This window comes from Neopelma chrysocephalum, unplaced genomic scaffold, assembly GCF_003984885.1.
Source record: "Neopelma chrysocephalum unplaced genomic scaffold, ASM398488v2 Primary Assembly neopelma1_95b, whole genome shotgun sequence".
Taxonomy (NCBI): Eukaryota; Metazoa; Chordata; class Aves; order Passeriformes; family Pipridae; genus Neopelma; species Neopelma chrysocephalum.
This window is the reverse complement of record NW_020897758.1, coordinates 1,300,026-1,324,060: the sequence shown is the minus strand read 5'-3', so window position 1 is coordinate 1,324,060 and position 24,035 is coordinate 1,300,026. Positions and strand designations below refer to the sequence as shown.

At 45.7% G+C, this 24,035-nt stretch overlaps 1 protein-coding gene and 1 non-coding gene across 3 annotated transcripts; both read right to left on the bottom strand.

The window, feature by feature from the left end:
• Positions 1 to 105: 105 nt before the first annotated feature.
• On the bottom strand, positions 106 to 23,812 carry PPP1R8 (protein phosphatase 1 regulatory subunit 8). 2 transcript variants are annotated; one of them, XM_027694009.1, is made up of 7 exons: positions 23,701 to 23,812; positions 13,046 to 13,106; positions 7,626 to 7,779; positions 6,798 to 7,018; positions 4,917 to 5,061; positions 3,702 to 3,766; positions 106 to 2,630 (listed from the first exon to the last, which is right to left on the bottom strand). In XM_027694009.1, exons 1-7 carry the CDS (start codon positions 23,754 to 23,756, stop codon positions 2,277 to 2,279), a joined length of 1,056 nt encoding a protein of 351 aa, XP_027549810.1. In that variant the 5' UTR covers positions 23,757 to 23,812; the 3' UTR covers positions 106 to 2,276. The 2 variants fall into 2 exon arrangements, with proteins under 2 accessions (XP_027549810.1, XP_027549811.1); XM_027694010.1 differs by lacking the exons at positions 7,626 to 7,779; positions 23,701 to 23,812.
• LOC113972718 lies at positions 11,057 to 11,221 on the bottom strand. The gene has a single exon (XR_003535978.1).
• Positions 23,813 to 24,035: the final 223 nt, after the last annotated feature.

Sequence of the window (24,035 nt, the reverse complement as noted above, 5' to 3'; positions counted from 1 at the left end):
GGAGAAGGGCACTTTGCCATGGCAGGATCCTCCCAAGAGCCACAGCATAAGGGGCAGCCTCAGCTGCACCAGTGCAGACTGAAACGAACACACTACACTCCAAACTGGCAAAATCCGCATTTAATTTACAACATAGTAAAGGTTACAGGTAAAAAGCTCAACAGAAGTGTGAAAAGGCCTATTACATATTACACAAGTGTACAAACGTCTGTACAAAGCCCCTTGATGTTCCTGTCCCCTCCTGGCCAGCCGTGGCCCCTAAGCTCTGAAATAACGAGAGCTGGTTCAGAGCCAGGGAGGAGAAGAGCTTTAAAAAACAACGAGCAGTGAAGCTTCCCTTGTCAAGAAAAATCTTGCAAAGAGCCACTTGCAAAGAAATCGAAACCACCCCCCCAACAGACAAAAAAACCCCAAAATAAAACAGAAAAAGAAGAAGAAAACTTGTTCAACTTTTGTTTGCCCTGACTATTCTTATCCTAAAGAGTTGCCTTCAGAAAGCAACTGGGTGGGAAACGAAAATCCTACAGGCCAGACTAAAGGGAGAAAGATTTGGAGAGTCATTGTGGGAGTGCTGGGAAGCAGAACAAACACCTGAGGGCTGAATCATCAATGGCAACTAAACACAGAACAGCACAGCTGGATCACAGAGCAGGTGCTGAATCCACCCATGGAACAGTGTGAGCTGGACAGAGGGTGCAAGGAGGGAATGGAGCAGTCTCTAAATCCATCGCTCTCGTGAGTGGGGCAGCTGTCGGCTCAGCTTCACCTCAGGGACATGAGAGAAGCAATCATGGAGCAGAACTCACTTGGATTTTGGAGCATCTGTCCAAAAGGGTCTGGTGCATCCAGCACCCCCTCCACTGGAACACAGCCCTGCTCCAGCACTATCCAGCACCCCCCTGCACTGGAACACAGTACTGATCCAGCACCCCAGCACTACTTCACCAGGTAGCCACAGTCCTGCACACAGTGAGCAGGCTCTCATTTTGGTGCACATTTCCTGGATCCCCCAAACAACAAAGGAATGTGACTTGTAGCTGAACTGCACTAGAGAGTTTACAAAAACCCCAGAGCAAACCTAAGAATAACAGAGCTCCGGCCTTACCTTGTGTAAAGTACAGCCACAGTGTCTGAACATGTGAATAATTTTCACATCTAAGCCCACAGATCTGAAGGGCTGGAGCAACAACCCATCAAGCTTCTCATTTTATTCAATGGGAAAAAGTGATGAAGGAATCAAAAAATGTGGTATTATGAAACCAGCTTGTGCACTGCTTTATTATCTCTACTGAGAATTCCTATTCTGGATCTCAGTAGCACTTGATCCTCACCTGCTGTTCCCAGCAGCCAAAATATTTGCAGATTGGGGGTTTAGGTGTGGAAGGGAACCAGTCCTCTGGCTCTGCTGACAACTGCTCAGCTTTGTGTCCTGTTGCATCTCTTATACGCTAAGCTTACAAGTTCCATTTGCAAATAAAAATGACACTAAGGGCCACCAAATGTAAAAGAAAGTGTTCTCTGTGTTAACCTCACCCTGAGTTATCCCAGGGGAGTCACCAGGGCTGTTGGCACCACAGCACAGTGCAGACAGTGTCTGTCTCCCCATCAGACACTCTGACCTGTGCACCCAGCACCCATCCCACAGCCCCCACCCTGCAGCACTGGAACAAAGCTAAGGAACCCACCTACTGCTTGTCCATCTTAACTTATGACTCATGGGATGCTCTAGTGTTTTACATGGAAATTAAAACAAGCTGTAGGGAAACTAAAAATAATAATAATAAAAAGAGAATGCCCCACATTGGTGGGTTCTGAAAATATAAAAAATAAAAGCTGACCTATATTCCGGAAGTTTTACAACTCCTACCAATGGGACTCTGCAAGGCTTGGCCCCAGAAACATTTGCTGTGAGCATGTCCAGCAGGAACAGTGTCACCCACAGCGAGCCCCTCACCAAAACACATGGATCTGCAGGGCCATGCCATAAGTGATAATGAAACTGTGTGACTGACTCTTCGACTGGCGGACCCAAACTCAGTGTAAAGACCTCTGGGACAGTGGTGGCTAAGAAAAGGCTGCAGGGATTTTGGTTCAAAAGGAGCTGGGAGCTGTATTTTTTTTTTTAAACAGACATATAAAAATGTTTGAAGACAGATCTTTAAAGGATATTTCACTTCTCCAATCTTGGTATTACATCTGTTAGAACACTGAAATTTTAAAAAGACGCACATGAAGAGTTTGTGGAGTTGGTGACTCCCACCCTCCCTCAGCCCCGCTCAGATCAGCAGGGATGGGGTCGGCTTCTTGCCCGGCCAGGCCTCCTTGGCGTATTTCTTCTTCTTGGGTTCATTCACAGCTTCGGGGTTGAAGACGGCCGGGTTTGGAGCTGGGTTCATGTTCACTGTGGAGGGCACAACTGGAGTCAAGTCCACGTCGGGGGCGAGGTTGGGGTAGGGCATGGGCAGCCCCCCGATGAGCGCGGTGCCGTGCACGCCGTGCGACTGCGGCCCCGCCTCGTTGTGGGTGGGGGGCAGCCCCCCGTACAAGCCCCCGCTGTAGGGGAAGTTCTGCATGCGCCGGGATGCTGAGTCGTCCGTGGGCAGCGAGCCCGCGTTCTCCAGGCGCTTCTTCTGCGGGCACAAGTGGTGAAAGAATTATTGTAAAGGCATGAAACCATCAAGCTCTTTAAACTCGATGCCAAGGCTATTTCCCCCCAAAAAGGCACCTAAATGTGCCACATACAAAGTGCTTACAGACAGTGTCCCAGTCTTTGTCCCACAAGTTTTCTTCTGGGTTTCCCTGACAACCACAATAATAAACTCTTAAAGATGCACAATGCAGGAAGGGTGACAGAAGCTGAAGCTCAGGTGTAACTCAGATGAAGCCTGAGCACCTTGCAGCATCTCTATACTCCTGCCAGTCTTGAGCTTGTCCTGAATGAAGACTGAGTAGGTCTTTAGCCAGCATGTCCAACTCATCCAGTCCAACTCCTGGCCCGGCACAGGACACCCCAACAATCCCACCATGTGCCTGAGAGTGTTATAACACAAACCTGCCCTCCCCCACAGAAAGAAACTGCAACTTCGAGATCATTTGGGTAATTCTGCTCCTGATCACTAGAATCTTCTCCAGCAGTCTGGGCTTATGGAAAAGTATCCTTCTCCATGTGATGTTATTTAGTCTATACCAGCAACAAGTGGAATTGCTGTTACACAGTGGCTCAGCTGCTCTGAAGCTTTGCAGATCTTCCCTCCTCTTCACATATTCCAATTAGAGCACCGTCAACACACACTCATCTTGGAGCAAAGCCTAAACCTGCTTGTTCTAGTACACAACCTTATGAAACCTTTAGCACTCAGTATTTAAACAAACAACCTCTTGTTTTTACCTTCTATTTTCCACACTTCCCACAATTTTAACTGATGTCTGGAAATAATGCACCGAATTTCTGTGAACTGTTTGTTTTTGGGAGGAAAAAAAATTCACCACTGATCCCATGTGTTATTGAAGAAAAGAGCTAAACCTGGGTTTGAAGGGAAATGGTCAAATTTGCAAAAAAAGACAATTGTGAAACACAGACATCACTTTTGCCTAACAATGAAGCACTTTCCACTTTGGAACGTTCTGTTTCTCAGGTGCAATTCATAGAGTGAGTTCATCAATGTAACATGTTAATGAGAAACGGGGGAGTCACTCCGTACCTTTACAGGGACCACTGCTGTCTGTACCATGTTCCGGAACCGCCCCACAGACGGGTCCACATCCTCTGCAAAGCAAGAACAGCAATGCCTTCAGTGAGGGCACAGGGAAAACACAACCCACGTGGAAAACCGGAACACGGACCTTCTCCTCCCAAAGCCAGCACTTCAGCACTTCCCAGTAAGCACAAGTGGGACCAAATAAAGAATGGGGCTCAGGGGACACCCAGTGGCTTTGTCTCCAGGTGGCTCATCAGGCATCTTGGTAAGGAATGCTTTCCCTCAAATGAAGAATGGGAAGGAGAGCAGCTGGATGGGCCGTTTGGGATCACACAGGCTGAAGTTTGGGCTGAAAGCTGCTGCTGACAAGGCACTCACTGCACATGCTAAAGGCACAACAGCCAGTCCCCAAAGTCCTTGGGGGCCTTGAAGGAGGAGTCAGAAGCAGTCAATGTAAGTTCCTGAAAGTCTGGAAAAATTATCTTTTTTTTTGCAATGTGAATGACTGGCATTTATATTAGGATGTTCTGAGCACTGAACTGCACCATCTTATAAACCAAAACGGTCACTCTGGGTGCTCTACTGTGCCAATGGAACCACCTCCACACCATATTTCAAAATGCCGGCTCAATAATTAGCTACTTTTATTAACAGGAATAGTATCCATATAAAGTATCATTGATAGGAATGCCATTAATACAGAACAGCTAAAGGAGAAAAAAAGACTAATTTGGAATTGGATATGTGTTCAGATGCATCAGTTTGAATGAGGATTGAGGATGACTTGGTTCAGATGTGCAGACAAGTAGCAAAGACCCTCTGAGCTGGAGACAGATACCCTGGAGGCAACAGGTAAGGAAAGCATTAGGGGACAAAGGAAAACAAACAAGTTCCATTCCCATTTAGATTCTAAAGAAGGCAAAAAATGTAAACCTTCCTCCTTTTGGACCCATGACATTTTTCCCATATCTGACAAAATATGAGCAATGAAGCCGAGTGTGATGTCCCCATCCTGCACAGATCACACAATTACTTTACAGGTACAACAGAAGAAAGGAGAGAGGTCAAAGACTTCAGTGAGACATGTGGCAGCTTCTCTGAAATAGCTGATCCCAAATATTGACTGCTTTATCCATATGTAGCCATGAGGAATCCCTATGAGAATACAAGAAGGAGGTCCTGAAGAGCATCAACTAAATATTAAAGCAAAGTCCTTACCCGGATTGATGATCTCATCGTCATCACTGAACGTCACTCTGGAGTTCTTCCGTTTCCTCTTTGGCCTCTGGATGTCCAAGTTCCCTTCCTCAATGGTCAGCGTGGAGATCCTCTTGTTGTGGGCTGTATTAAACTCTGTCAGGTTCTAATGGCAAATTTGGAGACAAAAGAGTTTAAGCAACTAATGTATGAAATCTGATTTAATCATGTGACTGTGCACATCAGAAGATCACAGGACACTGTTTAGTTTCAACTTCAGACCCCAAGGAAGAAGCAGAGCTTCAGGGCTGCAGTGAGCTGCCCCGAGAGGCTGCGGGGTCTCTGCAGAGAGATTCAGAACTGAGCACAATCCTGGGCAGTCGCTCCAGCTGGCTCTGCTTGAGCTGGTTGATGATTCTAAGAGTTTCCTTCCAACATCCACAATCCTGTGAATGCCACAGACACTGCTTTCTCCCACAGGTATCGGACAACGGGAAAAATGTGGGAAACCACCCGACCTGAAGCATGTCTGCCCTGGCAAGCCTTAGTGAGATGACCACTGGGATATTAAGATTATTATGTCCCTGATTCTGGGAAGCAACACGATCACAGGTTTATCATGGCAGACGAGATGCTTTAGGTGTATCTGTCAGCAGAAACATCTCAGATTATCTTCATGGCCAAGAAATTAAGAAACTGAACCTAAGGAAGTATTACCTAGGGAAGTAGTTCAGGCACCATCCCTGGAGGTATTTAAAACACATGTAGATGTGGCACTTAAGGACACGGTTTAGGGATGGGCCTGTGTGAGGGACTGAAATGGTAATGTTTAATGGCTCAAACAATTGGCCATTTGCAAAAGCAGCAGGTGCTTTGCTGATGATGTTGCAAGGGAACAGCCCAGGGGCAGAGGGGATGAACATCCACCACCATAGGGGACAAGTTGGGCTTTGAGACAGTTAAGGGAATAGGCTGAAAAGAAGCACATCCTGTGAGGTGGGATAGCGCTTTTTATCATGGCAATGTCCTTCCTTACACAATTGGCTCAGGGGTGAAAACTCCCCTCCCTCTCTGGGGGAGATATTGGGACATTCACACCTGGGCCTGAAGATTTTCATCCCTTCTGATGAGGCATTACTGGCTCAAATATGCTGATGTGAGAGGCAGCTGTCATGTCTTGCAAGGTGTCATAAACCATCAAAGACCCCCGAAGTGCCCCCAGGGCACTTTTCTGGGACCTTCCACCAGAGGACTGTTCATGATCCACAGCGTTGCAACAGATCCACAGGCTTGCAACAGACAATGTAAAACAAATCCCCCCCCAGGGGAGTTACCTGGGCATTCCCATGTAAACCTAAGCCTACATTAACCCATTGGATTTTGTGTTTCAAGGGCTTCCCCCATCCCCAACAGATCAAGTCTATGACCATCACTTCAGCCAATGGACATCAAAATTGCAACGATCAAGTTTCATCACTGGATCCATAGGTGGTGAGACCTTTCTGCTCTTATCCTTTCTATCTTTTCCTTTTATATTTTCTTGAGTGTTATTTTTATGCTTTTATTTAGCTATATTATTATAGACAATAATAACCCAAACAGCTCCAGACCTCCTTTCCATTGCAAGCCAATTGTTCTAAAATAAACCCTACATATATATGTATTTATAAACACCAGTCATTCGGTGTCATTTCACTCTAACCTGCCCCAAGGGATCTATTAACAAGAACCCTCGCCTACAGGGGTGAGTTGTAACAGCTTGGCAGTGTCAGATTTACGGTTGGACTTGATGATCTTAAAGGTCTTTTCCAACCTAAATGATTCCACGATTTTAAGCAAACAAGCAGGGAATGCTGACCTAGCTGGAAATGTCACTGAGGCACAGTGTGCCACCGTACTCACATCCAGTTCTGTCTCCTCCTCAGGCAGGCCCAGCAGCCCCTTGAGCTCCTCATCCTCACCACCCATCTTCTCATCCCCCTTCACTGCCGACGGCAGCGTCTGCGGCTTCTCGCGCAGGGTGTACGCGCGGGTGGAGGCTCCGAACGACACCGTGGAGTCGATGGGGATCTGCTGGGGTTTGTGGGCTTCCAGGCGGATGTGACCCAGGAACGTGCCATGTGCTGAGGGCGTCAAAATGCAAAATAGTCTGTTAGTCACCAGACTGGGCTCACTGTATTCCAGCTCCAGTTTGAGGATCTCAGAAACTGTAACAACTGTTCCGAGGTACAAGGCACTGAGGGACTGCTGAGAGCATCAGCTATGTACATTCTACCCATCATCTCACACACTGAGATAACACACACCAGAAGTCCTCAAAAAGTCATGGAAATCGATTACAAACACCCTTTACTTTCTGTATTCCTGCAGGTCCCAATGTACTATGTCTAGACAGTGGAAAAAACCACATGACAGGTTTCAGACCTTGGGAAAACACCCAAGAGAAGGATTTGCTAAAATTGTGAAGGCCAAGTCGCTTTCCTCCTCTCCTTTTGCCTCTTAAAGAATCTAGAAATGTTTTAAATAACCAGTAAGGCAGATGTAAGCTGACTGGAGCAAACACTCCTTTGCTCTAACTCTTGCCCATCTCTCCCTAGGACGCAAATTCCGATTATATCCATCTGTCCACACAGTGCAAACAACAGCGGGAAAGGAAAAAGTGTCTCAGATTCAGAATGTTTAAGCACTGAAATATCACACTTCTGTCTGGTTAAATGCCACACTACTTACTGCTGTTCAGATCTATGAGGAAAACCCTCTTGAGATGTTTGTGATAGACCAAGGCAGCATGGACCCGAGAGCAAGACTGGTGGTCAATGGTAAAATCGCACAGATCAGGATTTCTCCCAAAGAGATAGTATTTCTTCTCATCAATGATGAGTTTCTGAGTAGAATGTCAAACAGAGAAGCATATTAGACTCCTAGAATCTTTTGGATCTTCCTGAAAAAATTCAAGAACATGAATAAACAGAGCAAATTCAAAATGAAGCATCAACAGCTCATCAATATTTCAGTTTAGTCTGGTACTGTTAAATACAGAAAATCAAATCTGCTCTTTGTAAAATCAGAACAGATGAATGTGTGAGAGTCCCAGTTATTTCCTTCTTTACCAGCCAACACAAGACAGCCTCTTCAAATCACGAGACTCACACAAGAGATTCTGTCTCACATCTGCACCCAAAGATTTTAACACATTCCTTGATTGCTGACCTTGGGCCCTGTCCAAGGCAGGAACCCACGCTCAGTGATCTCTGGTCTGATACACAACATCAAAATTATACTTCTGTACAGAACTGGACCTGCAGGAGTTTCCAGACCTCTGGTATAAAGATGCAAAACTATACTGAATATGTGCTGTGATCAGAATCCATATTAGTCTATTCAAGTAAACCATTAATTTTAGGCATTTCTTCTTTATTCATCCTAGTTCTAATCTCTTCTTCAAACAAGATCTTACAAACCTTAATATAAGTTCCATAAACCATCTCTATAAAGTGAGGGACACATTGATAAAGTCCTGTAGTATTTCCATTACCAGACCATGTTGCTGAGGGAACTTCTTGCACCTGAATGCTACAGTACCTGAACAGGGCAGGTGGAGAACCTTCTCCCTGGCTCTCAAGAACTTCATCTAATCTATATTTTCCTGCTCCAGCTGGACAAGGTAAAGGTTGGCAGTGCGTTATACATCTGTTAACAGGCTTCTCCTGCTTTTTGAAACATTTAACAAAGCCCACACGTTTCAACAGCATCATCAAAGAATGCTGAGGATACATTTTCCATCAGAAAACCTCATGAACCGGTCTGAGATGAACTAGCATTCTGCCTTCTTGAGCACATGGATTTCTCCCTCCATTCCCAGTGCCTCTATCCTCTCCTCAGTCTCACTGCCACACATCTGAGCCAAGTTTTCAGGCTGCAAAAGCTTTTTTTCCTGTGTTAATCTTTCCCTGTTTGAGTGGCCTGGTTCAGTGTGCCTTTGGTCAGACGGGTGTCCCAGCTGCTCCAGGGAAGCTGTGGGTTACAGGCAGTGGGGTGGCTGATGCTGAGGATCCCCCTCTCTGGCAGCACCATTCCAGTCAGCAGGTGTTTGCTCCTCAGTTCTGCCAGGTACAAACCACGTGCTCAGCTACAAAAGCCAGTGTATCTGAGTAGGTCCAGGTGGCTGGTCTGGGGCTTTTCTGAGCTGTCAGACAGATTGTCACAACGACCACCCTGAGAGTTCCTCATTCTGTGGCACCACCAAGTCATACAGAAAATAAGGAGACAGCTTGAATTAAGACACAGTATTTATACTCCTCTGCCTTATTTGCAGCTTCTACTACAGGTCACCTTGCAAAGTCGCATCTACTTATCTGCCCACCAACTATGAACTTCAAGGCTTTAGCACCGCTACAGTCACGTCACTTCCCCACTGTTTTTTCCCCAATTTTTCCCCAATTGCTCTATTTTCCAGGTTGGATTTTCGAGTGTTCTGCTGAACATCTATCAGCCCCAACGCTGCAAGTTCTCACCATCTGGTATTCAGTAATAAGCATTTAATTTATTTCTGTATGTTTATTCACTCTTTTAGGTCACTAGAAGAATTAATTGAACAATCTGACTCCACACTTGTATACATCAGGATGATTTACAATTAATTGGTCCCTTAGTTAAAGATCTTATTCTTCAGCAGCTCAAGGTACATGAGCACCAGTTCATGACAGTGAATGCTTTATAAAATCTACCGACTCACATATTTTGTCCTGCTTTCGTAAAATAACAGTATTTAGGTGATCAAAGTGTGTGTATCTATCAGTTCTTGACATCTATTAAATCAAATAACTTCTCAACTTCTGGCCAATTTCAACCAGCACTACAAGATATTAAATTTCAAGCAGTTCCATGAAAACAAACAGCTAGAAAGAATGACAACTTCATCAGCCTCCTCAGTGATCCACAAACTGGCAGAAAATCCACAAGAGTGCCAATACTTAGGCTTACACCGTAAAAAAAGTTTTGTTTGTGAGTCCACATGTCATTTGATAAACCAGCAATCACAGCTTAATTGGCAATTCACCCGCAACTACATGGTCTCATGACAAATGAGGTGCAAATGCAAAATGTAAGTGATTTTCCTCCAGCTGGGACATGTAAAACATGCAGGTGTCTCCCCCGAATCCTTCTGTGTTTGGTGCAGAGCAACACACCTCAAAGCCTCAGTGTAATAATCTGATTAAGATTAAAACCATGAGAAATCACTATATTGAGTCTTCTGGGTTCTGCCCTGACCTGGGCACTTTATCATCACTTTCTGTCTCTTTACAAACGCTGGTTTTCACAAGACCCCTCAGAGTTAACCAGAAAGTATAAGCCACTGATGAAGAGCTTAAACAAGTACATGGTCTCCTCCATCTTTTCTGGTTGAATTTTATTTTACTTTTTTTATCCCATCTGTAAATAGATCCATCCACCTCCTCCCCGTACACTCTACACACCAGTGTGCCCTTTCGAGGCTTTTCCCTGCAAGCCTTAACCATTGTTCCATGAGTCTTACTGATATTTTCTCTTGGGATCAGACTTGTTTCATCCAGCTATTGATCCGAGAACACCATAACTGTTTGTTACAACACATCTTTTGAGGAAGCCTGGTTAGGTTCTCTGAGGATTCAGCTTCCCAGCATTGGATTTATGTCCCATATTCCACAGTTCCTTACTCATTTAGATCAGCACCTGACTCTTCCCATGCTCAACACCTTCGCACTAAGGAATTCTATGATTCCATGTTGTAAGAAAGATGAGCACTAACTTTTCCTTTCATTGTGAATTTGAAAAAAAGCCCTGTGTAAACACAGCTCTGATAAGAACAAGTGGATCTTCAGAAGCTGATTCATTCCTCCACAAACAGTGCTCAGCTCCACAAGCAGTTATCTCAAGCTTTCAAGTATCATAAAAATTGGCCAAACAATTTCTTATTCTTGCCCACAAGAATTCTTTGACACCAAAAGCATCTTATAAGTTTTCATTTGCACCTGTTACACACAAACACACAAACCTGTCCCTGACTGGACAGCACTTCGAGAGTTTTGCAAAGACACAAATTCATAAATTGGAAATGCAACAAATCACCATCAGAGAAAATAATTCTATTGACTTTACTTCAAGATAATGTTTCCAAAATGTTCTGTGCCTCTGAGCTATAACCCAGTGTCTTCCTTCACACACTGAGCTTAAACACTGCATGGCTTGTTTTGCTGTTGCACTTTGCAGACCCAGCGATCACAGGGTGACCCTCAGGCCTCGGCACGAGGCTGGGACACCGATGGCTCGGTTAGTACCAAGTGCTCCGTAACCCACGGGATTTAACAACTCTCTTCCTTGGCTACTGCTGGCTGCCACGAGAGACAAAACTGGAGAACTCTTTGCCAGCTGTACCGAGCAGGGAAACACATCGATCACATCCAAGTGCTGCTCATTTGCTGCACAGTTCCCATGCACACACACAGGACCTTGTTTCAGGCAACCACCACAGACTAGAGGACTGAAGCCATCACCTGTACACAGTGCAAGGCCCAAAGCAGCTGCACAAGCAGGTGTGTGGCATTGAGAAGGCTGAGCTCAGAAACAATCCTGCTGCAGCTCTCTGAGCTCGAACATGATTCTGAACACGTAACAGAGGCAGGAGAGGCCGAAAACACGGCCCAGGGTTCCAAGACAAGCGCAATGCAAAGGGTTTGAGAGCCACAGTGTTGGTGAAGGAGAGTCCTGGAGTCCTGGTATGAACCAGCTCAGCCACATCCTGTAGGACAAAGGAGCTCTCTGAATGTGCAGTACGTGTGTGCCAGTATCTATCTCCTTTCCAATTAATGCTGAACGAAGATCTCTCAGGTCAAGATTGGCTTTGCCAATTTCTTGTCTTTAAATCCAGAGTAAGAGCACTCTCTCAAAACAGCAACGGACTATAAAGAAAAGCCTCATTTTACTGGTTTCTGGCCTGAGAAAACACAAGTTTATTTGTGAGACACCTATTTGTGACATCTCTGTCTGCTTTCCTATGCAAAGCATATACTGGTAACTCAACCAAATTGCAAACAGTAAATCTGTGCTGCTAGACACCAGAAGGAACACTTAATACTGTCTCATGCTTCTGTGGTAGCATACGCTAAATACCAGCAAAGATTTTAAGCTACCTAAATCTTGATCTAACACTGGTTTCTTACTTTTCCAATTTTTGTTCAGAAAAGTTGGCTCAGCTTTGCAAAGTTTTCCTGGCCAGAAAAATTTCTGTTTTAGCCAACTGCAAGTCAGGAGTCTCTCCGCAGCTAAAATACATGCACTGGTTTGGGTCCTCTCTGTCAATCCTGTTAGAAACTTTTCTTTATTCATTAAGTGTGACATAAGACAAACTGTGAAATAGAGAATGAGGCGGTGCACAATAGACAAATTCCTCTGCTGTAATAAAGTTAACTTGCTGTATCTGTGATGTTCACAGATCCTGAATGTGGGAGGAAAAATCCAACTGTGTTTCATACTGTAGGACAGGGCAGCACTCCTACAAGATACAGGGTGCCTGGTTAACCTTACTATAAAATAAAAAATTAACTGACCAGACAGGTTTCTCAAAACAAGTGGTACAAAGGGAAGAGCTTTTACTTTTACTCTTCTGTATTTGAGATTTCTTGACCATGTTATTCAATTCCTGCTCTTGAAGTTCCTAGGACAATGTGCCTTCTGCTGCAGTCTGGCACCTCCTATAGGGAAGAAAGTGTCAACTTTGGTCCAAAATGAAGTTTGGAAGAAATCAGGCTCTGCAAAGTATGGAGTCTCCCTTACAAACATTTTATTTTTTGTCTCTCTTACTAGGGCAGGTTTGATGTTCAATAATTGTGTCACTGCTTGCTGAGCCCTGCAGTGCTGTATCCCTTCAGTCAGTGCAGTTAATTGGGAGATAAACGGTGAAAGCCCTGCATGGCATGAGGCTGCCTTAAAGCACAGGCAAGGGAAAAGTCACTTCATTCTGAAGTTTCAGAGCAAAACAAACTAATTTGAAAATAATGAATACGAGAGAGAAAGGAAATACTTATGAGTAAGTGTGGAAGATGCTGGGAAATGTTCTACTGCTGGTGCCTATGTACATGACACACCAAATCCATCAAACTCGATTTCCATACCTCAATGAGTTTGTCTCCTTTGACTACATCCAGGTGTAAGCCAGGTGGTGGTTTTCCTGCCCTGGAAAATAAAGAAAGGCAAAATATAGTATCAAAACATTTAATAAAAAGTTTATTAGTGTTGGAGCTAAAACTCTATTTGAGCTCAGACCAAACCTACACAAATGTAAGCAGAAGTATTTCGGGGAAAATACGAAAATCCCATAATTTTCTTTTCCTCCCTGCAGATTCCTTCTGAAAACACTTAAACCAAGAATTTTTATGGGAAGAGTGAAGGTAACAGGATGTGAGGCATCTCAAGCTTTACCTCTCCAGGTGGAAACCAGTTGATTTACACAAGAGAGCAGCTCCTGAGAGAACTTGATGTAAGGCAGGAAGAGACTAACAGCTAGAGAAGGGGGTAGGCTGGGACTGTTTGTTCAAGGGCTCTCTTTTCTCATGTCACCTTCAAAACAGCACATCTCTACCCTTGGCTTCTGAGGGGAACAGGAATTTCTACCACCCTTCCCCTCCACTACTGGTAATGGCAAAAACCCCCAAAAGGTCTCTGCACACACCTGTAATATTATAAAGGTGTTGTCCAATTGCCAGAGTTCCTCCAGGCTCACCTGTGATGGCACAGAACAGACTCTGGTACCAGATGGGCCCCACCAGGGGACAGCAGCACAATCCTCTCCCACCATGTTCCACCCCAACAGCAGCTCAGCTCCCCCAGCCCTACAGCTCCTCCCTGCTCACCTCCTGAGGGCAGATTCACCTGTCAGCCAGCATTATTCCCACCTGGAAACGCAGCACAGAGCCTGTGGGACTCAGCAGGGCACAGCAAAATGCCAGCACATGGGAGAACCCACGGGGATCAGCAGAAGTGTCCTGGGCGTTTGCAGTTCTCAAACCCATGACACCCTCATGGTACCAACACCCTGCCCTGCACCACACGGGATCTTTGGCTCTTGGCAGCAAAGGCTCTTTTTCCGCTCAGATCTCTCAAAGTCTGCATCTCTAGTACTTCCTCATGGATAACACTCTGCAGTTTGTCTCTGAGGCTGGACCAGCTTTCTGGGTAGGCAGCAGCAGTGACCCAGTTCTCAGCTGCACCACTGCCCTTCTGAGGAACTCCAGAGAGATCACATTCCCATTCTGCTCCCTGCATGGAGCCAGCCCAGGAAACAGTGACAGTGGGCAGCCACGTTCTCAGGGTGGCTGGAGAAGAAAAAAAGGTAACTGAAGGTAACTGGTAACTGAAGTTGTTTGAGGGGGTTAAATACAGATATTCACATTTCTGGGATGTGCCTTAAAATGTGATGGTTTCTTCTGTGACCCCAGGTCAGTTCTCCTCAGAAACTTAATACAACACAGTCTTCTGTTATTGCTACTTCATTTCTTTTCCAAGCATTTTCCTTTGCTGCTCCCAATCCATTACATCAGCCTGCCCAGACCTCTCTGTCCCTTTCTGAATCTGGTAGTTGGGACTTGGACAAGTTTTCTTGCCAGGCCCTTCTCTACGACTGTGGATATACCACCCTAACGAGCACATGGTTAATACTGATGGATGAACAAATGGCAGCAGCAAAAGCAGAAACTGCAAAGCTCCAGGACTATCTGCTGAAGTGGTGACTGCTTCTACAAACACGATTATGGTGGTGTGGGGGACCAGTCAGGGAACTGCCTCCTCTTAAGCACTACTCCAGGATCTTACAGCCAGGCTACACCTGAGCACTGCTGTCTCCTCCGGTGCTCCCTGCAGATCTCAGCGCTCAGTCTGCACTGACAGACAGGTTCCTTTCATGGATTCGTGTCCACTTCTCACTGTTTCCTCTTTCTGCCCCTCAACACTGGAGAACTTGTTTTTCCCCAGTCCTCTGAAACTGCCAAGTTCTGGTTACTCTGCAACACAACGTCTGATAATTTTCACATGGTTGCCTTACTCTAATCAAACAACAGCTACTTCCCCAACCTTTGTTTTTTCTTTCCACATGGTTAAACCTCTCAACAAAGTCATTCTACAAGTAAGCCTACTTCTTATTCAGCCTGGCCTCTGCTTTTCCTTTCAGTGATCTCTTCCTGGATACTCAATGGTCAGTCTGTCCCAACACACATTTTAGCTACGCCCTCCCTGTACCTGACAGGTCACAGAAGAGCTCCCAAGTGCTGTAGTACAACTATTGTCCTCTTCTGTAAGTTGACTCCTGTCTGACGGTCATCTTTTGGCATATATCAGCTCTGATTTTTCATTGCCACCTCTATTTTTACTTTCACCCTTGCTGTTATTTTTACTCTGCCTTTACCTTCAACTTATTTTGAACTCATAAAACAAGCCCAGCAGTAGCACAAGGTAGTGTCTTCAGCTATGAATTAAACTGCTTGAAAAACATACCTATTCTCTGGCTTCTTTCGGACTGAGAATCCTTTGTAGGCAGTATTTCCCCTATCTACCCACTCCTGCAAAACACTGAACACAGGAAGGCTGTAAATACTGATTATGATACCATGAAAACAAACTCAAGTAGAAAGATTTTCCAGTTTTAAATTCTAAACTAATTAGTTCCAGAGACACCAAAGATCAGAAGTAATGGCTGGATTTGGAACTATCAGCCACCCCTCACATGCTCTGCCTCATCACACATCTCACCTCGTGGATCAAGGAGTAAAACATGAAAGGAAATCTCTCACGAAAATCTACTAGAAGAAAGTTTGTTAGAAAGCTGGCCCTGTGCTGTTACAGGAAAGCAGTTTTTTCCATCTTATTTCCAATATTAAAAGAAAAAATCCTCTTCCACTAACTAATGTGCTAAAATATCCACTAAACTAATTTTCCTACATTGTTCTGAAGGATGAAGAATTACTTGAGGTCAGCAGACTGTCCCCTCCATAGACGACACAGGGACAGCCCTCAGCACTGCCCCAAGCCCAGTGCTCTCCCATCACAACTCTGCTCCAGCACATTTAAAAATGGACACAAGCAGCTGTTCTGTACCCTCCAGACAGTGCATCACAGTCCCCAGTGCCTGAAAATCTCCTGCCTCCACAGAGCAGCATCCTGCAAGTGACCTGGAAGTAACACCTGGGAACCTACTGCCGGTCACTAGTTGACTGAGTTTAATGGAGACACAGCATGCTCAGGCCACCCCCTGAATCACCAAAGCTTCCAGGGAGAAGTGAAGCCTTCCAGAAAATTCACGGAGCTGACTGGCACTGAAAACATGGCCATGGACACTATCATTAAAGGAATTCTCTGGATCAGGACATACCGCATCAGAGATTTTCTTCACTATGAGTCCAAGGAACTCAAAGAAGTGTCAGAAAGTTCTTAAGAACTGATAAAAAGAATGACAAACTGCAAACCTCAAGTGGCTTCAGCCAGGCACCAGAATTACTGAAGACAAGTGGGAAGATGTAAACAAGGCTTCTGTACAGCAGACTGGCATTTAAAAAAAAAGCTTTTGGCAAAAATATGAAATAGTCTTATGGAAATTAAGGTGTGTGGTGGGGAAAAGAAACACTAGACCAGGAGGGAACGTAAATGATTTAGAGTCAGGAAACAGGAGGGCTCTGCAAGGCTCTGCTTTGTTTATAGACAGTCTGAAAGAGCCAATAAACAAACGAGGAAAATCACTCAGGACAACAGTTATGCAGGAAACTCAAATCAGATTCAAACGCTACAAACGAATCTCATGATACTGAATGAGATGTTTGAGAAGCTTCCTGGGTTGGGAATTGGTACTGCTGAGTGCAAGTTCCCGCTGACAAACACCACCTGAACCATGCATACACAACACAAGCTCCAGGCTCCTTATTGCGTCTCAGAAAAGATCCAGAGCCATCGTGATCATGTTCAGAAGGAACCAGAGGAACTCTCCTCAAGAGCTGACAAAGCGAACACCAGAAGGAAGAAACCACAAATGCATAATGTTTTAACAGCTTGAATGCTGTATTAGTTCTGGTTCTCTTGCTGAGAAGGGCACTGGGATGATAACCACTGGGATGTTTTGTCACATCCCCTCGATGAATGTGACAAAACTAGAGTATTCACTGTTGCCTGAAACACCAGATGCAAGGAGTCCTGGACTGAAAACAGCCCTGGATCTGAGTGCCTTTTCCAACATTTGCATCATTTGCACCGTCACTCGGTGTGGTAGAATAAAATTTTATTTTAACAAAGAAAACTTAGAAAACTTGTGGAGATTAGGTCTGGTGTTAGCTGTTAAACATGATCACTCAGACAGTGTCTTCAGCTCCCCAAATCCTTTGTGCCTGATGGCCAAAGCACAAAAGAGGATGGGATACTTCAGGCCGATGCACAGTGTGACAGGAAACCCTCTGAGCTGTTGTTTCCAATGATTTCAGCTGGTTTTATGCTCTTCTCTACAGAAAGAAATCAGAATAAATAAAATCCTCCTCTCACCGAGATGTTGGTTGATCACAAAGTTGTTGGGGATCGTGTGCACTGGCAATGGAAACGAGTGCTGTGCCCTTCTCAGAGCACAACACACACCACAGGAGCTGAGCCCAGGCCAGCACTGGAGCCTGCTTAGGAGACAACTTCCTCTGCTCTTAGAAGCATTATTCTGGCTAAACTTCCAGTTGTAAGAAACAAAGTTTAAAAAGATTGTGGTTCAGACTGGATATTACAGACCCTTCCTGAATGTAGAAAAAAATGCATTGTTTTATGGAAGATTTCTGATGAGAAACGTGGCTGCTTTGACCAAACAAAGCATTCCCCTTGGATTAAAGCACTTGCCCAACTTTACCTTGGCACTGTGCACCTTTTCTTGTTACAAATGCAGTTCCACACAGAACTAGATTTTACTGGCTCACTCTGGTTCCCTTCATTACTTATTCAGGAACAAAGTCTCCGCAGAACACAGGGAAATTTGGAAATTGTACACAAAATTTAATTTCTGAGAGCAAGGCCATAAATATTCTATTAGAGAGAATTACAGGTATTACGATATCAAAAAATTAATTCAAATGGCACTGAATTAAATAGGAAAATGAGTATTAAGTGGTGAGCAACAACGCAACAATTATTTCATAAGATTATTCCTACATTTTCAGACTGAGAACAGGTATACTGGCACTGTAATTTACCTGTAGAAATCAGAGGAAGACAGGACTGTAACCTTTATGCCTACCAGGAAGTCATTCCAAAGCTTTGTTATTCTGACAGCTTGATTTCCATAATCATTTTTTGATCAAATCCTTTAATTTCCATTCTTATGTTTCTTGTTTTTTCTCTTCAATTATAAAAAAAAAATTCCTTTTTGAAGTACAGATAAGCTTTAATAAGTACGATTAACACAGACTACACATTTTCATGAGCACCTTCTACAACAGCACTGACACTTCTCTACCTCACACACAGAATCCCTGACTGGTTTGGGTTGGAAGGGACCTCAAAGCTCATCTTGTTCCACTCCCTGCCATGGGCAGGGACACCTCCCACTAGCCCAGGTTGCTCCAACCTGGCCTTGGACACTTTCAGGGATGGGGCAGCCACAGCTTCTCTGTGGCAACCTGTGCCAGGGCCTCCCCACTCTCACAGCCAAGAATTCCTTCCCAATATCCCATCTATCCCTGCCCTATGTCAGTGGAAAGCCATTCCCCCTTGTCTTGTCCCTCCATTCCTTCTCCCAGGTCCCTCTCCAGCTCTCCTGGAGCCCCTTTAGGCCCTGGAAAGGGCTCTAAGGTCTCCACAGAGCCTTCTCCAGGTGAACATCCCCAGCTCTCCCAGCCTGGCTCCAGAGCAGAGGGGCTCCAGCCCTCAGACTGTCACCACGGCCTTCTCTGGACTCTCTCCAGCAGCTCCAAGTCCTCCCTATGTTGGGGGCCCTGGAGCTGGAGGCAGCACTGCAGGTGGGGTCCCATGAAAACAGGGCAGAGGGGCAGAATCCCCCCCTCCCCTGCTGCCCCCACTGTGGGATCAGCCCAGCACAGGAAGGGTTTGTGGGCTGCCAGTGGACGTGGCCAGGGCATGTTGAGCATCTCATCAACCAACACCCCCAAGTCCTTCTCCTCAGGGCTGCTCTGCATCCATTCTCCACCCAGCCTGTGTATGTGCTTGGGATTGCCCCAAATTATTACATATCAGGTACAGTATTAAATCTTTTCACTAATTTTTGAACAGTTGTGTTACTGGTGACTGAGGGTCACCCTGTGCTCAGCTGACATACTCGTGTATCTGTTCCCTTTATTTCTGAATATAAACTTGTGTCCTTTTACTTCTGAATAGTTACTTTATGGTTTGAAGTAGTTGTTGTTCTTAGTCCCCATTTTCCATCATACGCTTCTGCACTTTATCTTGTTTTTACAGTTCTGGTCTTCATATTATACCAAAAGGACTGGATAATTCTCTGGCCTCTATGCTGACCACACTTATGTCACCAATGAGTGTTGTGGTTGCTTTTGTCAAGGTAATTAATAAAAAACCCCAACACTAACAGGGTCAGCCCACAGACTATTCAACTGTTATTACCTCCTCAAAGTCAATTCCCTATAAATTCATGGTTCTTGTATGAATCCCTCTATTGCTTCCTAAAATGATTGTTTCCTGTGTGTCCTGTAAGCAACAGTCTTGAGGAGAGCCGGCCCATCTGACGGTCAGGCTTTGGCAGACACAGCACCTCTGCTTTCCTGCCATGAATAATTAGTCCCTTCCCTACACAGTCGAGCAGGTGATGCTCAGATTTTCCCACAGCAGCTCCATCCATGGATTTGCTGGCCTTATAGAAGACATCAACTGCTTACAACAATCAGTAATTAAATATTTACAAGGGATACCACTGAACAAAAACAAATTCCAGCACAGGTTTTTAAAAGATTAAAACAGCTACAAGCAAAGAAATCTTTCTTTTGTACCAGAAGCAGAAAAATGTGTTTCTTTGCTTTCACCACCTCATGCTCCACAGCCAGGCCACGTCTCTGTGCCGTATGTCTGGATGGTTCTGAGAGGAACTGAACAGATTATTGCTGCCCTTGATGGCAAACCCTCCACTGCAGAATTACAGAGCAATGGGAAATAGGAGGGGCAGACGATCAAAAAGAGAAAGAGAAGCCCAAGCTAAGGTCAAGCCTGCAAGGAACATATTGAGTAACAATGAGAAACCGTTTTGGAAAAGGAGGACAAGGCCATTAACACTCTGGGATGTGATGGTGGCTACAACGGCCAGTAACAGCACTGAAGTTTCACAAATCAGCTGGCAGGATCTCCTCCCCAAGACAAAGGTTCAATGCTGACATGCCAGCAGGGTTACAACACCCACATCCAGCTGAAACTCTGCAGCAACACTGAGAAGTCACCAAGAGAAATTCTGAGTTGCAGCTATTAAGGACATAGACAGGACAGCTTTAATTCTGTTGTGTTAGTTCAAAATTAGGTCAATTCGCTGGGTGTCTAAACATGGACTCAGAACCTTAATTTAGCCACACCCTAAAACTGTGCCCTCTGTGACTACTGTACACACCTTCATGCCTGACTTCAAGGACAGGGTGGAATTTTCAGAACTCTGGAGCTCATCTTCTCCAGAAATCTGCGTAAAAGCATTGCCAGGAATAGTCAGTTGTTGGCTCAAGGAAACTGGAGAAACAATTGCTACTTTTAAAACAAACTATTTCAAAATGTGCCATTCCAGGACAAGCCTGACATCCCCACTACTGGCGTGTCAAGACAGAGTAAAGAAATTCAGAATTCCAAATGCAAATTACACCAGGACAAAAGGAGAGGCAGACAGTATCCATCAAACATCTGGTGTACTTCAGACCTACACATCAGATAATTTGCACCTCACAGAAGTCACTTTTACCCTCTAAAACCATCCCAGAAGGTTTGCAAAACTCTTAATAAAACTAGGATATGTAATTGTTGTCTAAAGACATTTTTTAATCTCATATTATGGCTAAATTTTAATGCATAGGAAGTACTGGCAACATCTTTATTCCACCTGTAAATGCACAGCTCAAATCTGTAATATGTATGGAGCAGTTACAGTACAGGCATAAACAAGTTCTGCCATCAGCAAGCACTATTCAGATGGAACCACTGTTTTTTATCTGTCTTGAACAAGTTTAACTGCTGGAAACACAAGGAAAGAAAGAACAAGTATTTTATGGACTACAAAGAATAACGTATAACAGCACAAAAACTAAATCAAAGCCACAAGTTAAGCCTGATAAAAGCTGTGAATTTCGGTGCAGAAGTCTTTTCTGGAAACGGGGTACTCAAACACTATCCACGTTAGGGAAGAGGTACAATGATGGAGGCAAACCCCAAAAGCATGGGGAACAATTTAAAGGCAAGGAAATAAACTATTCCTTTTGATTATATCTAAGATATACTTGTCACATGATTGGTGTTCACAGACCCCAGCCAACTTCCATTAGAGGCAGAAAAATAGACAGGTAAAGCCTGTGATTTTGATTTTCATACAGGTCCATGAGACTGAAGAAAATTCACTACAGAAGAAGCTGCTACTGGCCAGGAAGACTCTCTGCAGCTCCGTGCTCTTGGTCACCCAAAGCTCTTGGTACGAAGAACTGCAGTGCTGCCTCTGCAGGAGACTTTTTGGTGCTTGGGTGAGACCAGGTTTCCTGCAGGACACATTTGCACTAAGACCTTCCATTAAGTCAGAGCTTTGAATGACCCCATTATTGGTCCAAGCCTGCTACTGCAAACCTCCCTACTCTGGAGAATCCCACCTGTGAAAGGCCCATCACTGATTCCACATCATACCTGTGTGTGCTTTGGTTTGCTCTGAAAGGAACAGACACTTTTAAACCATGAGCTGGAATCCTCAGTTCAGTAAACGTCAGTAGAAAGCATCCAAAGCTTTAACACGAAATATATTCTACTTGTTTTGCAGACTGTAAAGATAAAGCAGAAATAAATCAATCCCTGATAGGAGAGCTCCTCGCTCCTAGAGGGGGAGGCCGTGGATAGCACCAGCCACAAAGACCCAACACTTCTCATCCTGGGTTCACAGAACACACACACTGACTGGAAGTTCTCCAGGCCGGCTTACTGCTCGTTTACTTTGTTGTTTTTACACTCAGGAAACAACAGCTTACCCATTTCAAAAGAAGCATTAAGGGAAAATGTTAATTTTTTTCACACAAATCTTTCACCAATATTAGCTGCCATGTCTACATGTGCCAGTTGGACAAGATCAAGTTTTATCAGGCACTCCTGTATTACACATGTACAAACACAGGGTCAGCTGGACCAAACTCGGTCTCTGAAACTATTACAATGTGCAGAAGTCTGAGGGAAAACAAAGAGCTTCCTTAGAATGTATAAGGAGAGAGTCCAACAAGAGCTTTGCTGCACCCAAGAAGGATTTTGGATTATTAGTGTAAAAGGACATTCAGGTTGCAAAACCCACATTACCAAAAATCTTAGAACTGTCAGAATAAAAGAGGCACCCAAACATGCCCCCCTTCCTGCTCGGCTCTGCCCCCCTGGCTTGGATCATCTCCTGGATCCCATTTCTCATTCAGCACACACACTGTGCTCCAGAACCACACCAGGGCAGCGGGGAGCTCTGTCAGACCCTGCCCTGCTGCAGCTAAAGCCACAAAACAGGTACCTGGGGAGGCCCTCACAGGTACAGGTATTCCAAGCCTCCCCTTCAGATGGGATTTCTTTAGGAATCTTTCTGCAATACCATACAAGCCACTGAGACCAAGCATTTCACAAGCTGTTCCATCTACAGCTTTCAAAGGCACAAGACATTCCAATTTACCAGGGAATATAAAACATGTTGTAATCACTGTTGTATAAAAACACTAAGAGAAAAATAAAACAGATGATACTTCAAATTTCAAGTTGAATATCCAGAATAATTTTTGGCTTTATCTACTCTATTGTGTCATCACCTTATGGAACACCATCCTGCCTCATGTAGATGTTTGTTGTTGCATATGTTCAGCACAAACAAGATCCTAAAATACATGAGGAATTCTTTTCCACGAGAGGGTTAAATGGCTTTACCACCTAAAGCAGGCACTTACAAACCAGGTCAAAATTAGAAAGCGTGCTTGCTCTGTGTGCACGCACGGGGCACTGTCCCAGGGCACTGAGGTACCAGGGCTGTGGGCAGGGCAGGGCGGGCTGGCACTGAGCGGCTCCCGCTCTCGGGTGCGATGGTGTGTCATTGTCCGGGCCATTCAAAACACAACCGCGCCCGCCCCGCTCGGGCACCCAGAGACCGCGGAGCGAGGTCGCTTCCGTGATGCACCGAAAACACCCAAAGCAAACGAGCGACGGGACCCTGATCCAGGCTCTGCTCCCGGCAGGAGCGCAGGTCGGGGGATTTCAGGGATCCCTCCCTTCCACGGCCCCCCGCCCGCCGAATTCACAGGCCCGGTGCTTCTCCAACACTTCATTCAGCCCTGACCCCTTAACTCAATACAGTAAATGACCAGGGCTGGTTTCAAGCTGGCAGATTCCCCGCACCGGACACATCCCCTGAGTAGGATATTTAATTTGTACCACACCGCGTGTTCCGTCCGAGCCCCGGGAACAGCCCCGGTCCCGCGGGCAGGGCCCGCAGCGCTGCCGACAGCGGCCCCCGCAGGGCCGCGCTCCTGCCCAGCCCCCGCCGGCCCCGCCCCGGCTCGGTGGCCCCGGGGGCACGGCCCGCGCCCCGCCCGGCCCCTCTCACCAGCTCGGGCACTCGAACAGGGCCCCTCCGCCCGCCGGGGCCGCGCCCGCCGCCATCTTGGCTCTGCCCCATTCAGCCGCCGCGGGGCACCATGGGAAGGGCGCGCTCCCGGCGGCCCCCGCGCGGCACGAGCGGGGCGGGGCTGGGGCGGTGACGGGCGGGGCTTAAGTGGGCACGTGGCCCCGCCCCCGCTACTGGCCCCGCCCCCGGCGTCCGTGCTCAGAGGAGCGGCCCCGACAGGGACAGGGACAGAGACAGAGCTGAGCCCGGGCAGTGCCGGGGACAGGGACAGAGCTGAGCCCGGGCAGTGCCGGGGACAGGGACAGAGCTGAGCC

Coding starts and splice junctions, on each gene's coding strand:
- PPP1R8 (XM_027694009.1), bottom strand. CDS start 23,756: ATGGCGGCGGGCGCGGCCCCGGCGGGCGGAGGGGCCCTGTTCGAGTGC. Junction 13,107..23,700: donor CTGTTCGAGTGCCCGAGCTG/GTGAGAGGGGCC, acceptor TTTATTTTCCAG/GGCAGGAAAACCACCACCTG. Junction 5,062..6,797: donor AGGAGGAGACAGAACTGGAT/GTGAGTACGGTG, acceptor ATTTGCCATTAG/AACCTGACAGAGTTTAATAC.